This window comes from Condylura cristata, unplaced genomic scaffold (assembly GCF_000260355.1).
Source record: "Condylura cristata isolate star-nosed mole 26May11 unplaced genomic scaffold, ConCri1.0 scaffold00002, whole genome shotgun sequence".
In the NCBI taxonomy this organism is placed as follows: Eukaryota; Metazoa; Chordata; class Mammalia; order Eulipotyphla; family Talpidae; genus Condylura; species Condylura cristata.
The window spans coordinates 12690032-12702835 of NW_004567103.1; the positions used below are offsets into that span (position 1 = coordinate 12690032).

Sequence of the window (12804 nt, forward strand, 5' to 3'; positions counted from 1 at the left end):
CATGTTTGCTGCTCCATGTGGCTTCCTTAGGTCTCCTTCTCCATCTGTCTTCTGCCTTCTCTCTTCTTCTCTCTCCTTTTTCTCTGCTCAGTTCTACCCTCCTTCTGGGTGGGGCAGGGAATCTGGAACTTCCCTTCTCCTAGGAACCACCCAGTTACAGTACCAACAAACTGTGTCAGGAGTGGACTCTAAAGGTAGTTTTGACGAGCTCAGTCTCACTTTCCCTCTGCAGTGGAGTAGTTGTTAGAGAGATATATAGGACAGGCGCCATCCTTTGTGGTCAGCTCCTCAGGTACAGCAAGCTTTTGCTCCAGCCTGGCATCAGGCATGTGTGCTGGGGGAATGGCTGGGCCACTCCCTCGCTCTGTGCCTGACCTGTGTTTTCTCCCCTTGCCCCCACTGCCACAATAAGGCGAGAAGCCTCACAAATGTGAGCTGTGTGACTTCACATGCCGAGACGTGAGCTACCTGTCTAAGCACATGCTGACGCACTCCAACGCCAAGGACTACATGTGCACCGAGTGTGGCTATGTCACCAAGTGGAAGCACTACCTCAGCGTGCACATGCGCAAGCACGCCGGCGACCTCAGGTACGCGTGCACTCCTGCCTTCCCCCTTACCTCAGTCACCTCCTCCACTGGCCTTGGAGAAGCTCCCGATGGCTTCCCTGCTCCTGTCGTCTCAGATCCATTGCCTCTAGCTGGCCTCTGCCTCTGGCTCCGTCTGTGTGATGAGAGCCCTCTGGGCTGAGGGAAGGGCATATATATACCCAGAACAGGGTATGCATAGAGACGAAGGTGTCACCTGAGTGCTCGGAGTTCAGTCCTGGGGACATAGATGGTATTGTGGGTCCAGTCCTGGCCACTTCCAAACCCAGAATCCAGATCCAGAGAGGAATGACTGGTGGGCACAGCTAGCCTGGGGATTCTCCACAGCTTTTGTGCCTCCACAGGAGAATGGAAACGAAGTACAGAGGCCTGTTCCATGGAGCCATAGCCATATCAACTCCTTAGAAGTCCACCGTTGGGATTTTTTTTTTTTTTAAGGATTTATTTTATTTATGCATACAAGAATTGTGTAGGCTAGCACCTAGAGAGAGGATCCACCAGAGACAGAGTGGGGAGCAGAACAGGCAGATTAATGAAGTACATTGCTGAGGGGAGCAGCAGGCGAGACAGGAGAGGTCTGCTGCGCCATGTGGGTCAGCTCCCTGGCCAGGGATCAAACTCATGCTGCGGTGGCTGGTGATAGCTTCGTAGTGCTGAGAATTAACCCCTGCACCACCAGGGAGGGCCCCACAGTTGGTTTCTGATTCACTCTCTCTCCCCTTTAGGAAGCAACATAGAGGTTAGAACATAGGCCCCGAAGCTAGATCATCTCTGCCCTTCGCTGTCTTTGTAAACTTACACCAGTTAATTAATTTCTGTGTTGTAGTATTCTCACTTGCAAAATGGAGATGATATATTTCAGCGGGTAGTGAGAAAGGTTAAATTTGATGATGCATTTATAATGCTGAGTACAGAGCCTGGTCCATAGCAGGTATTCACAGAGTAACTGTCGATTCTGATGGATTGATGATTGGGATTTTGCCCCTCCCCTCCCCTCCCTACCAGGTACCAGTGCAACCAGTGCCCCTACCGCTGTCACCGGGCTGATCAGCTGAGCAGCCACAAGCTGCGGCACCAGGGCAAGTCCCTGATGTGTGAGGTGTGTGCCTTTGCTTGCAAACGGAAGTACGAGCTGCAGAAGCACATGGCTTCCCAGCACCACCCCGGCACGCCAGCCCCACTGTACCCCTGCCGCTACTGCAACTACAAGAGCCGCCACAAGCAGGCCCTGCTGAGTCACGAGAACTGCAAGCACACCCGCCTCCGCGAGTTCTGCTGCGCCCTCTGTGACTACCGCACCTTCAGCAACACCACCCTCTTCTTCCACAAGCGCAAGGCCCATGGCTATGTGCCTGGGGACCAGGTCTGGCAGCTCCGTTATGCCAACCAGGAGCCAGAGGCAGCCAAGCAGTGCCCAACACCCCCCGCAGCGGCAGAGCCCTCCAGCCAACTGTCTGTCCAGTCCGAGGGGTCAGGCCATGACCCCGGGACCATGATAAACCCCAGCATGGATCAGGCGCTGCCAGCAGCCGGTGAGGAGGGCAGCGCCGAGAGACAGGGAGCCAGCGAGGCTCCCCAGGCGGACGACCTGGTTGGTAGTCCCAGTCCAGCAGAGGTAGATGAAAGTGGCTGCACACTGCACCTAGAGGCCCTGGGAGTAGAGCTGGAACCTGTTGCGCAGCGCCCCCTTGAGGAGATCACGGAGACAGCCCCTATAGATTTCAGGGCCCTGGATCCATCAGGGCCACTGACACTGGAAGAGTCAGACGGAACTTTGACAGAGTTGTCTACCTTTGAAAGCGCTGGGACTTCTGGCTTAGGTGCTGAAGAGGAGCCCATTCTGGAAAAGGCAGTCCCTGGAAACCCCAGTAACCTCTCTTCGTCAGAGGAGCCCCCTAACAGTTGGGTGGGAACTTTGAAGGCAATTCTACCCACCAAGACATCACCACTGCCCCAGTTTCCTGAGTCAGAGTCACTGCTCAAGGCCCTAAGGAGGCAGGACAAAGAGCAGGCAGAGGCCCTGGTCCTGGAGGGGCGGGTTCAGATGGTGGTGATCCAGGGCGAGGGCCAGGCCTTCCGCTGCCCGCACTGCCCTTTCGTTACCCGCCGGGAGAAGGCCTTGAGCCTGCACTCCCGGACGGGCTGCCATGGTCGTCGAGAGCCCCTGCTGTGCCCTGAGTGTGGGGCTAGCTTCAAGCAGCAGCGGGGCCTCAGCACCCACCTGCTAAAAAAGTGCCCTGTTCTGCTCAGAAAGAACAAGGCCTTCCCCAGACCAGACTCGCCCACCCCGCTGCGTCCTCTAGGCGCCCAGGCTCCCGAGGACGCAGGAGGTGGGGAACCCCCGTCTGCACCATTAGAAGTGGAGCCAGTGCCCCCCAAAGGTGCCCCTTCTGCGCTTCCTAGGGAGCCAGAAGAAGCAGAGAAGCCTCTTGCTATATTCCCTGACTCCATAGTGCCTCCCGCAGCCAGCTCCTCACCCACAGAGACCCCTGAGAAGTTCCACTTTGAGCAAGGCAAGTTTCACTGCAACTCGTGCACGTTCCTTTGTTCTCGGCGCTCCTCCATTACCTCTCACGTGACAGAGGGCTGCCGGGGTGGGAAGCGGAGGGCCTCCCAGACCCAGCCTGTCGTGTCCCTGCTGACTGATGGGGACTCTGCTCCCCTAAATAGTGGGAGCACAGAGTGTAGCGCTGACAGCGGGCACCCAGCTCTGGCTCCAAAGCAGAAGGGGGCTCGCTTCTCCTGCCCCACGTGTCCCTTTAGCTGCCAGCAGGAACGCGCCATGAGGACTCACCAGACCCGGGGCTGCCCCCTCGAGAAGTCTGGAGAGCTGCACTGCAGCCTCTGCCCATTCACCGCCCCTGCGGCTGCTGCCCTGAGGCTCCATCAGAAGCGCAGGCACCCCTCCGGAGCCCCGGCCCGTGGCCCCCGGCCCCCCCTTCAGTGCGGGGACTGTGGCTTCACCTGCAAACAGAGCCGGTGCTTGCAGCAGCACCGGCGCCTCAAGCATGAGGGAGTGAAGCCACATCAGTGCCCTTTCTGTGACTTCTCCACCACCAGGCGGTACCGCCTGGAGGCTCACCAGTCCCGACACACGGGCGTTGGCCGCATCCCCTGCAGCTCCTGCCCGCAGACATTTGGGACCAACTCAAAACTGCGCTTGCACCGGCTAAGAGTGCACGACAAAACCCCCACCCACTTCTGTCCCCTCTGTGACTACAGTGGCTACCTGCGCCATGACATCACACGCCACGTCAACAGCTGCCACCAGGGCACCCCGGCCTTTGCCTGTCCCCGATGTGAAGCCCAGTTCAGCTCCGAGACAGCCCTCAAACAACATGCTCTACGCCGGCATCCCGAGCCTGTGCCCCCGGCCCCTGGCTCTCCTGTGGAGGCCGCCGAGGGCCCTCTGCACTGCTCCCGCTGTGGGTTGCTGTGCCCCAGCCCCGCCAGCCTTCGGGGACACACCCGGAAACAGCACCCCCGGCTCGAGTGTGGAGCCTGCCAGGAGGCTTTTCCTAGCCGGCCGGCCCTGGACGAGCACCGCAGACAGCAGCACTTCAGCCACCGCTGCCAGCTCTGTGCCTTTGCCGCCCGGGAGCGGGCGGGCCTGGTGAGGCACTACCTGGAGCAGCACGAGGAAACTTCAGCAGCGGCGGCAGCCCCGGATGGGGGTCAGGACGCCAGTCAGCCCCCTCTGCGCTGCCCCTTTTGTGACTTTGCGTGCCGCCACCAGCTGGTGCTAGACCACCACGTGAAGGGCCATGGGGGCACCCGGCTCTACAAGTGCACGGATTGTGCATACAGCACCAAGAACCGGCAGAAGATCACCTGGCACAGCCGCATCCACACTGGAGAAAAGCCCTACCGCTGTCACCTCTGTCCCTACGCCTGCGCTGACCCGTCCCGCCTCAAGGTACAGTCAGAGCCACGGGTGTCAGGAGTCCACGCAGGGTAGGCTGTGAAGCTCAGTTACCGTGACTGTTCCAAATGTCAGGAGCCCGAGCTTGGCCAAGCCTCAGTTCCTCATATGTGAATAGGGGGTGCCAGGACTATTGCAAGGACAGCATCCCATAATATTTGCTCGGTATGTGATAAACACGTGTGATAGATTTGGGGGAATCCGGAGGGGAGCAGCCGACACCTGTCGAGCGCTTACTGTGCGCCAGGCATTGTAGTTTAGATTCTCTCAAAAATAAGAGAGTTACTCTTACTGTTTTCCACTTAATGAGAATCAGGGTGAGGTCACCCCAGAACACTGCTAAGTGCAGGGCTGAGGTGGCTCGGCCCACCGAGTGGGTTGGGCTGGTGTTAAAATCTGAGAGGGACCGGATTAGTCACAGGGATGTAGCTAGGAGGGAGCAGAACACAGGGTCATTTGCCAGCAGTTTCTCTGCCTATTTCTCTCTTTCCTCCTCTAGCAAGTGACAAAGGTACATATTTTCTGGGTATGTTTTTTGCTCTTCCTTTCTCCAGTACCATATGCGGATCCACAAGGAAGAACGGAAGTATCTGTGCCCAGACTGTGGCTACAAGTGCAAATGGGTCAACCAACTCAAGTACCACATGACCAAGCACACAGGTGGGTTCTGACAGGCCCAAAGGTTTCCCCTGCCCTCCCACACCCCCGCCTTTCTGAGGTGAGTGTCTGTGCCCTGCTCAGATACAGGGCACGCGTCAGTTTCCACATTGAGGATAGTGGGTGGGCTGAAAGGCCAGAATAGCCCGGGAACCTATCAGAATCAGAAGAAAGGGGAACCGGGGCGTGCGTGCTTTGCAAAAGCTGCTCAGGTGATCGTGGCACGAAGCCATCAACCTGCCGCTGAGAACCAGCCAACTCAAACAGGAGTGAGGGTAGGTCAGCTTGGTTCCTTCACGTACACGATGGCGCTATAGTAAGGAAGGAGGAGAAAGTACGCTTCTGCCTAAATGTGTCCTTTTTTTTTTTTTTTTCAGGGCATAGAATCCACAAGCTGCAGGTTCTCAGGAAAGGGTTAATAAGAGGGTGTCTGCTGTTATTGTATATGGCTTCATTGAAAGAATTGATCAGATGCATTTCAAGGCACTCTGCATCTATGAATGCTTCTTCCACCTCTACCCGCTTCAACCTTAAACATTTTCTTTACTTACTGAGTTGGACAGGAGTTAACTTTAAGTGGAGTCCTATTTTCAGCAAGTCACCCATGACCAAAAAAAAGTTAGAATTTCCCATTCGGAAATCATATCACATTTGAGTATTCATTGCTATCAAGTGGCCACTTGGGGGTCCAGTGAGTTAGCACAGCCATTGAGCACCCCTTGTATACAGACGCAGAGGCTGTGTTGGGAAGGGGCACAGAAATGTCAGGCAGGACTGGAATGTTCCAAAGATGTATTTGCTTGCTGCTTGTGTCCGTCCTCATCCCAGAATCGTGAAGAGCCTTGTTCCCCTTCCTTCAGTGTAACCTGTTCCCTGTCCTTGCCCTGTCCTGCAGGACTGAAGCCATACCAGTGCCCCGAGTGTGAGTACTGCACCAACCGGGCTGACGCGCTGCGTGTGCACCAGGAGACACGGCACCGGGAGGCGCGGGCCTTCATGTGTGAGCAGTGTGGCAAGGCCTTCAAGACTCGCTTCCTGCTGCGCACCCACCTCCGCAAGCACAGCGAGGCCAAACCCTACGTGTGCAATGTGTGCCACCGTGCTTTCCGCTGGGCCGCCGGCCTGCGCCATCACGCCCTCACCCACACTGACCGCCACCCCTTCTTCTGCCGCCTTTGCAGCTACAAGGCCAAGCAGAAATTCCAGGTGGTCAAACATGTGCGCAGGCACCACCCCGACCAGGCTGACCCAAACCAGGGCGTGGGCAAAGACCCCACCACCCCCACGGTGCACCTTCACGATGTGCAGTTGGAGGACCCCAGCCCTCCTGCTCTTGCCGTCCCCCCAACTGGACCTGAGGGCTGAGAGCCTATTCTCCCTCCCAGGCGGAAAAAGGACGTCGCCCAAGATGTGCAGACTGGAACCAGAGCTAGCCTGAGGAGCTCAGGGCCTTAGGAGGCGCTGGCTTTGGGGTATCAGGGAGGCTGGACCCCTCTGGGACACAGCTGTATTACTTTGAATTTGATGGCCACGACCACCGAGTGGTTTCTTACTGAGGCATACCGTTTTTAACTTCTGAGTCCCTAGTTTCTCATAACTCCACCAAAGTTGCTGGCTGTAAGGTCTTGATTTCACTCATTTCTTCTTCACTTTACCTTTTATTATGTCAAGTCTTTTTTTTCTTTCAGCATCCTTTAAACAGTTGTATCTAATTGCATGTGCTGTTGTGCCTAATGGTCTATAAAGCATGTTAAACAGAATGACTAATAGCTTGTAGAATCGTCCAATTCCATCTTAACATTTCCAGGCCTCCTCTCCATCTGCTGTTGCCTTTCAGACCTCTGCCTCTCCTTTGTCTCCTGTCTTCACTAAGTGACTGGTTATCGAAAGGCCCAGGTCTGCCTTCTCTCTATCTGAGGCTGCCTTGGCCTTCACCCTGCTCCTTATTTCCAAGCCCCTTTGTCTACCTGTTGAATGAGGATTGCTACCTACAAGACCTCCGGAAGCAGTTTTAATTCAGGATCAATCCTCAATCCGGCTCAGCAGCTGCTCAAAAGTATAAGAATAGTATAAAAGTCCAATCATTGACAGGGTAAATCTCTAGAATTCTCTAAGTGTCTCATAGTGACTATACAGTAAATTGTCTAAAACTTTCCAGGCACACTGGGAAATTAATTATGCTGGTATAGTCAAATACACATGAGGACTATTCCAGACAAACCGTTCAGAAAGACGAGGATCACAAAACCCTTTGTCTCCGTTTGCCCTGCCTCCTTGAAGCTATAACTCTTTTATTTATTTATGCATATTGAACTGGGGTACAGGCCAGAGGTGCAGGGGTGGTGAGAGGATTCACCAGAGAGTGGGGAGCAAAACAGACAGATCAATGAAGTACACTGCTGAAGGGAACAGCGGGCAGGTCAGGAGAGGTCTGCCGCGCCCCATGTGGGTCACCTCCGGGGCCAGGATTGAACTCAACACTGAAGCAACTGTGGCTCACTTGCAGTGCTGCGTCCTAACAAGTTGCACCACCAGGGAGAGCCTCAAAGCTATAATTCTGTACCCTTCCTTTGCAGTACGTGGGGAGGAAGCTTGTTTTCCATCTTTTTCCTGTCCATCTTACCTACCCAAATGTCCCTCAATTCTCAGACCTCTCCTTGTCCAATAATGATAGACTACGCTCAAGCTGAGTTGGGAAAACAAGTCCTATTTAAATCAGCGGGGCTAGAGAGGAGCAGCCCAGCAGGGAGCCCGAGGGCTGTGCACTGTTACAGCTTCCAAGTCACAGGACAGAGTTGGCATCATGTCTCCTTCCCCGTCTTTGTCTCTGGAGGCCTGAGGCTTTACTCCTTCCGTTGGATTATCCTATCCTCTAGACTTTGAGGAAGTGAGGGGTGAAGGAGATAATGTTCTTTGGGTTCTGTCCCAAGCCCCTCTGGATTTCTAGTTACAGTCTGTCTTTGAACCAGAGTTGATTAGTTCTAGATCAAGTCTTGGCTTGAGCCTTACAGCACAAGGAACTCCAGAGTAGAGTACACAAAGGGGAAAGGTAAGAAACATCCACAACATCTTGTGAAAACAAGAAGAAAGAAGGGGGGAAATCAGGTTCTACAGTTGTTTGTTGTGAAAGCTTGCTTTTTGCACCTCCCCCTGCTATCTGAAACATCAGATTTTTCTTAATATAGAAAGCTAAAGCCTTCCCATGCAATGTCCACGTCAGGATTCAGCCTCCTCGACCTCTTCCCGGATGCAGATGTACACGAAGAGGGAAGCTGGGTGGAGGCTGACGCCATCCTTGGAGAGCAGGTGTACGTGGCGGTAACCTGGAAAGAGCAGGGCAGCATTAGGGCAGCAGCCGGGCCCAGGTGTTGATCGGGGCCACAGAACTGACTCACCTTGTCTCATGCAGGTCCAAGGTAGGGTGTACTGACCGACAAAGTCATCGCGGGACGTCCAGTTGTAGTCCTTGACCACAAAGCGCAGCAGGGCCAGTTCAGGCACCAGGACCCTGAAGCACAGTGTCTGCCCCCAGTGTGGATTAAAACCTGAGATGGGGATGACAGAACAGACACTTCTTCAGACATTACCATGCTGGGGTGCTCTACTCGGTAAATTTTCATAGCAACCAACATTTTACAGAGGAGAAAACTGAGCTCAGAAGGGTAAGCCATTTGCCCAGACCACTGGAGTGTCCCGTTGCACACTGCCTCCTGTGTGGGTGGGGGTGCCCCTCCACCTGCCCCCCATGTCCATTCTCACCATTGTTCTCCACATGGCTGGTGTCGTGCCGGCTTGTGTCTGGACGAACTCCGAAGATCTCCACCCTCACAAGTGGGTCTGTAATGGACCCTTCTTTGGTCTTGGCCCCTTTGGGGAACTGCTGCCCACTGATCACCTGCAACCAGAATTCTAAACCTTCTAGTCCCTGCCCGGCCCAGCCTTCCTCCTACTCTCACTCTCTAGGAGGGAGAAAGAAAGGAGGGGAGCGGCAGGCCCTCGCTCACACTATGTATCGCTTTGGGGTTTGCTCAGCTAATCTTAGTGGGTAATAAGTTTTAAAATCTCTGCAGTTTGAGTAGAAATTTAACAAGGTTTGGAAGTAGACATGGTAGTGACAGCAGCCCCATTCTCCAGCACTCAGCATGCACCAGGCTGTGTTGTAAGGACTGCACATTTACTCGTCATAACCCTGTTGGGTAGTATCATTACCCTTATTTGTAGGCCAGAAGACAGGTTAAGAGACTTGCCCAACACGACGCAACTGGTAAATATGTCCAGCCTATACAACAGGCTGCAAACTGCCTACTCCTTGTGAGAAACTTCATTGCATTCCTGGGAGGCCTAGCCACGGCTTCTCCCATTCCCGCTTCTCTCCAAGCTACAAGTTTCTTCCCAATGGTTTTTCTTTTCCCTGTACCTGGATTATGAGGGTCTGAGCTTTGAAAGGGCTGATGGGCTTCTCAGGATGAAAGGAACTCTGGGCATCTCGTAGGAAGTCTGGCTTCAGGACGTAACCACAGCCGCCATTCTGACGGAAGAACCCATCGTAGATGTCCATCTCAAGCCCTGCGGTCTGCACGTTCATAGCCACTGGGATCCCAGGAGAAAGGGAAAGGGTCAGGTTTGCCTTGGGGGCCACCCATGCCCTCTTTCAGAGAGTCAAAGAAACACATAGTGTCCATAAAAGATTCTGGGAACACCAGGCATCTTTCTCAGCATCTCGCTGGAAGCATCCTGGCCCCCCTGCCACACAGGGACACACTTCCTACTTGCTGCTCTCCCATGCCCCCTTCCCTTGTCCCAGCTACCCCCTCACCCATCTGGCAGCCAACATTCCAGAATTCCTGGGGGTTGTAATTGGATGAATCTGTCCTCAGGCCACTGGGATACACACGGCTTAACTGCCAGGCGTTGTGCTGCACAAACTCATTGCCTATGAGACGGAGAAGAGGGAGATGGAACTGTGGTAGCTCCTCATAGCTCCTCCCTCCTGCCTGGTCCCGAGAACCTTCTCCCCCACTGACTCCTCTCTCCTCACTAGCATCTCATGGGGTTGGCTCCCGAGAATTTCACCAAGGGCTTCTCTCCTCCACACCATGCCCTCCCAACTCCTCCCCCACGCCCAAACCTGTTTTCAGCAACTCTGTCCCCATGTAGCCCTGAGGAGTTTCTTGGCCCCTCATCCCTCCTCAGCTCCTCCATCCTCTTTCATGGGCCTTACCTGCCGCCCACATGTCAGGCCTTACCACCCATCCCCACCTCTGCCCTCTCCCTCCCTTTTGGTGCTGACCAGCCTCCTTGATGAGGCCCTTGGCCTTGGTTTCAGAGAAGGACGATATCTCATAGAAACGGTAGTGCTCCCTCGAGTGGGTGAAACTGTGGAACGACACAGACTTCAGGTATACAACCAAGGCAGAGAGAGATGGGCACAAGATGGGCTTGGATTTCTGGAAAAGGAGAAAGTAGAGAGGACGATGGAACTGAACCCTCAGCAATCTGAGAAGTGACAGCCAAGATCTGAACTTCCTCACCCAACATAAGCCTCTGCCCACTGCCTCCCCCTGCAATCTCCCTCCTGCCTCACCTGCTTGGGAAAGAGAAGGGACCCACATTTGGAAATAGGAACTTGGGCTGTAATATGACAACAGAGAGGTGGACAAAGCAACAGGCAAGTCACAACCTAGGGATGGGAGTGGGAATAAAGTCTGCATGGACTGATGGGTTCCATTTCCTCTGGGTATGAATGTTTCACTTTATGTAATTCTCTAGAAAATAGGTTTTTAATTTATTATTACTACACAGAAGTGTCATTCTCCCTAACTTCCACCTTTTCAATTAACAATGTACAGGAATCCAGAATGATGTCAAGGGGGGCAATGATCAGAGAAGTCACACCTGAAAGGATGTGAGGGTTCCAGAACAATAGCGTTAGGTCTTTCTCCTGAATTCCCATTTCCATTCCTGAACATTAAAGTTGGTTAGATACCACAGCCCCGTGAGAGGAAAGGATAAGCTGAGAAGCCAGCTGAGTTAACTGGCATGAGAGAGGTGTCACTGGCATTCCCAGCAATGACACCCCTCCCCCACATGGAGGCAGGCCACAAGCACAGCCTACTCAGAGCCTTCACCTTCCCCACTTCTTCCTGTTCCTTTTTGGCTATTTCTGGTTCCTCCTCAGACCCACCTTTTCCAGGAAGCTCCAACTAAGTCTACTTTAGTAGCAGTCCTTCCAGTAACCCCTAAAGACTCAATTTAATAATGCTGCACACACACCTATTAGTGGTTTTCAAATTGACCTTTGTGGATACTGAGAAGTGGCACAAAGATAACTCGAGAGTCACAGGACAGAGCCAAATGTGTGCTCCAACTAGGATGACTCTGCATTGATCTATTTTGTATATATACTATATATCGTGTTTCCACATAAAAACTTATTTCAAGTCCCTTCCTGGTAGTGCAGTGGGTTAAAGTGCAGCACTATGAAGCCATTGGCAGCCACCGCAGCATGAGTTGGATCCTCAACCAAGGAGGTGACCCAAAGGGTGCAGCAGACCTCTCGTCTCCCCTCAGAAGTGTACTTCAGTTAATCTGCCTGTTCTGCCCCCCACTCTGTCTCTGGTGAATCCTGTCACCCACCATACCTCTGGTCTATACCCCAGTTCTTGCATGCATAAATAAACAAATCTAAAAAAATAAGTAAGTTAAAACTTATTTTTAAATGATTTCATGAACTAAAGATATAAAGGCACTGCAGTATATCTATATGTGGATATAAATCTATAAATATATATTGACACCTATGCATTCTTATGCTTCTCTAGCTGTGGGGAAGAGGTAACTGGCTCTAGTCAACACAGGTGTAGAGAATGAACAAATGCCAAAGTGGAAAAAGCACTTTCATGGCCTACCTTCTCCTTTTTGTCCTTTCTGCGAGGATTCAACTCCTGAGTTTCAGGCTGTATCTGGGCCTCCAGCTCCCTCTCCAATTGAGATTCTAGCTCTTCCTCTTCTTCCTCTTCCTCAAGATCCTCCTCAAGTGTCCTTAACTTCTTCCCCTTCACCAGAATCTTGTTCCGGAGCTCCTAAGGGAAAGAAATGAAGGGGCCTGTCTACCTGTCCCTGGGTACCCTCCTGGAGATCACTCAGGTTCCTCTGCTCTCAAAAGGTCACCTCAAAGGCAAAGGAAGTGAGTGAGTGGTCCAAATTTGCAACAGGAAGTCTGCTTGATACAAAGAACAGGGGTTCCCTATTATTAAGCAAGCTGGTAACATTTCTATATATGTACTGAGTAAAAAGAAATAGGGTCCCTTACCTCACATATAAAGCAATAATTCTTCATAAACTCAAAGTTTACAGGTAGGCATAAAGAACATAAGAGTACTCAAAGAAAATAGAGAATCTGGGCCCTCCCTTGTGGTGCAACGGGTTAAAGCGCAGCACTATGGGTTGAAGTACAGCAATGGGAAGCTAGAAGCAGCTGCTTCAGCCCAAGTTTGATCCTGGCCAGGATCAAAACTCTTGTCTCACCTTCTGTTCCCCTCAGCAGTGTACTTCGTCAATCTGCCTGTTCTGCTCCCCACTCTGTCCCTGGTGAATCCTCTCACCCTCTGCATCTCT

The 12804-nt window shown here is 53.0% G+C and overlaps 2 protein-coding genes across 6 annotated transcripts in view; one reads left to right on the forward strand and one right to left on the reverse strand.

Annotated features, from left to right (window-relative positions):
- ZNF142 (zinc finger protein 142) overlaps positions 1–7547 on the forward strand; it is an 18624-nt gene extending 11077 nt beyond the window's left edge. For all 3 annotated transcript variants that reach the window (XM_012727201.1, XM_012727206.1, XM_012727211.1), the window contains 4 exons: positions 413–590; positions 1614–4524; positions 5085–5190; positions 6083–7547. In XM_012727201.1, the coding sequence (XP_012582655.1) occupies positions 413–590; positions 1614–4524; positions 5085–5190; positions 6083–6552 (3665 nt within the window). In that variant the 3' untranslated portion in view covers positions 6553–7547. The remainder of the gene's footprint in view (positions 1–412; positions 591–1613; positions 4525–5084; positions 5191–6082) is intronic.
- Positions 7548–7660: 113 nt separating this feature from the next.
- PLCD4 (phospholipase C, delta 4) overlaps positions 7661–12804 on the reverse strand; it is a 19125-nt gene continuing 13981 nt past the window's right edge. For 2 of the 3 annotated variants that reach the window (XM_012728431.1, XM_012728428.1), the window contains 7 exons: positions 12096–12269; positions 10478–10634; positions 10004–10120; positions 9605–9777; positions 8947–9082; positions 8583–8732; positions 7661–8510 (listed from right to left, as the gene is read on the reverse strand). In XM_012728431.1, coding sequence (XP_012583885.1) covers positions 8404–8510; positions 8583–8732; positions 8947–9082; positions 9605–9777; positions 10004–10120; positions 10478–10634; positions 12096–12269 — 1014 coding nt within the window. In that variant the 3' untranslated portion in view covers positions 7661–8403. Of the gene's footprint in view, positions 8511–8582; positions 8733–8946; positions 9083–9604; positions 9778–10003; positions 10121–10477; positions 10635–12095; positions 12270–12804 lie in introns of those variants that run through there. The other variant, XR_001145709.1, reaches the window with a different exon arrangement.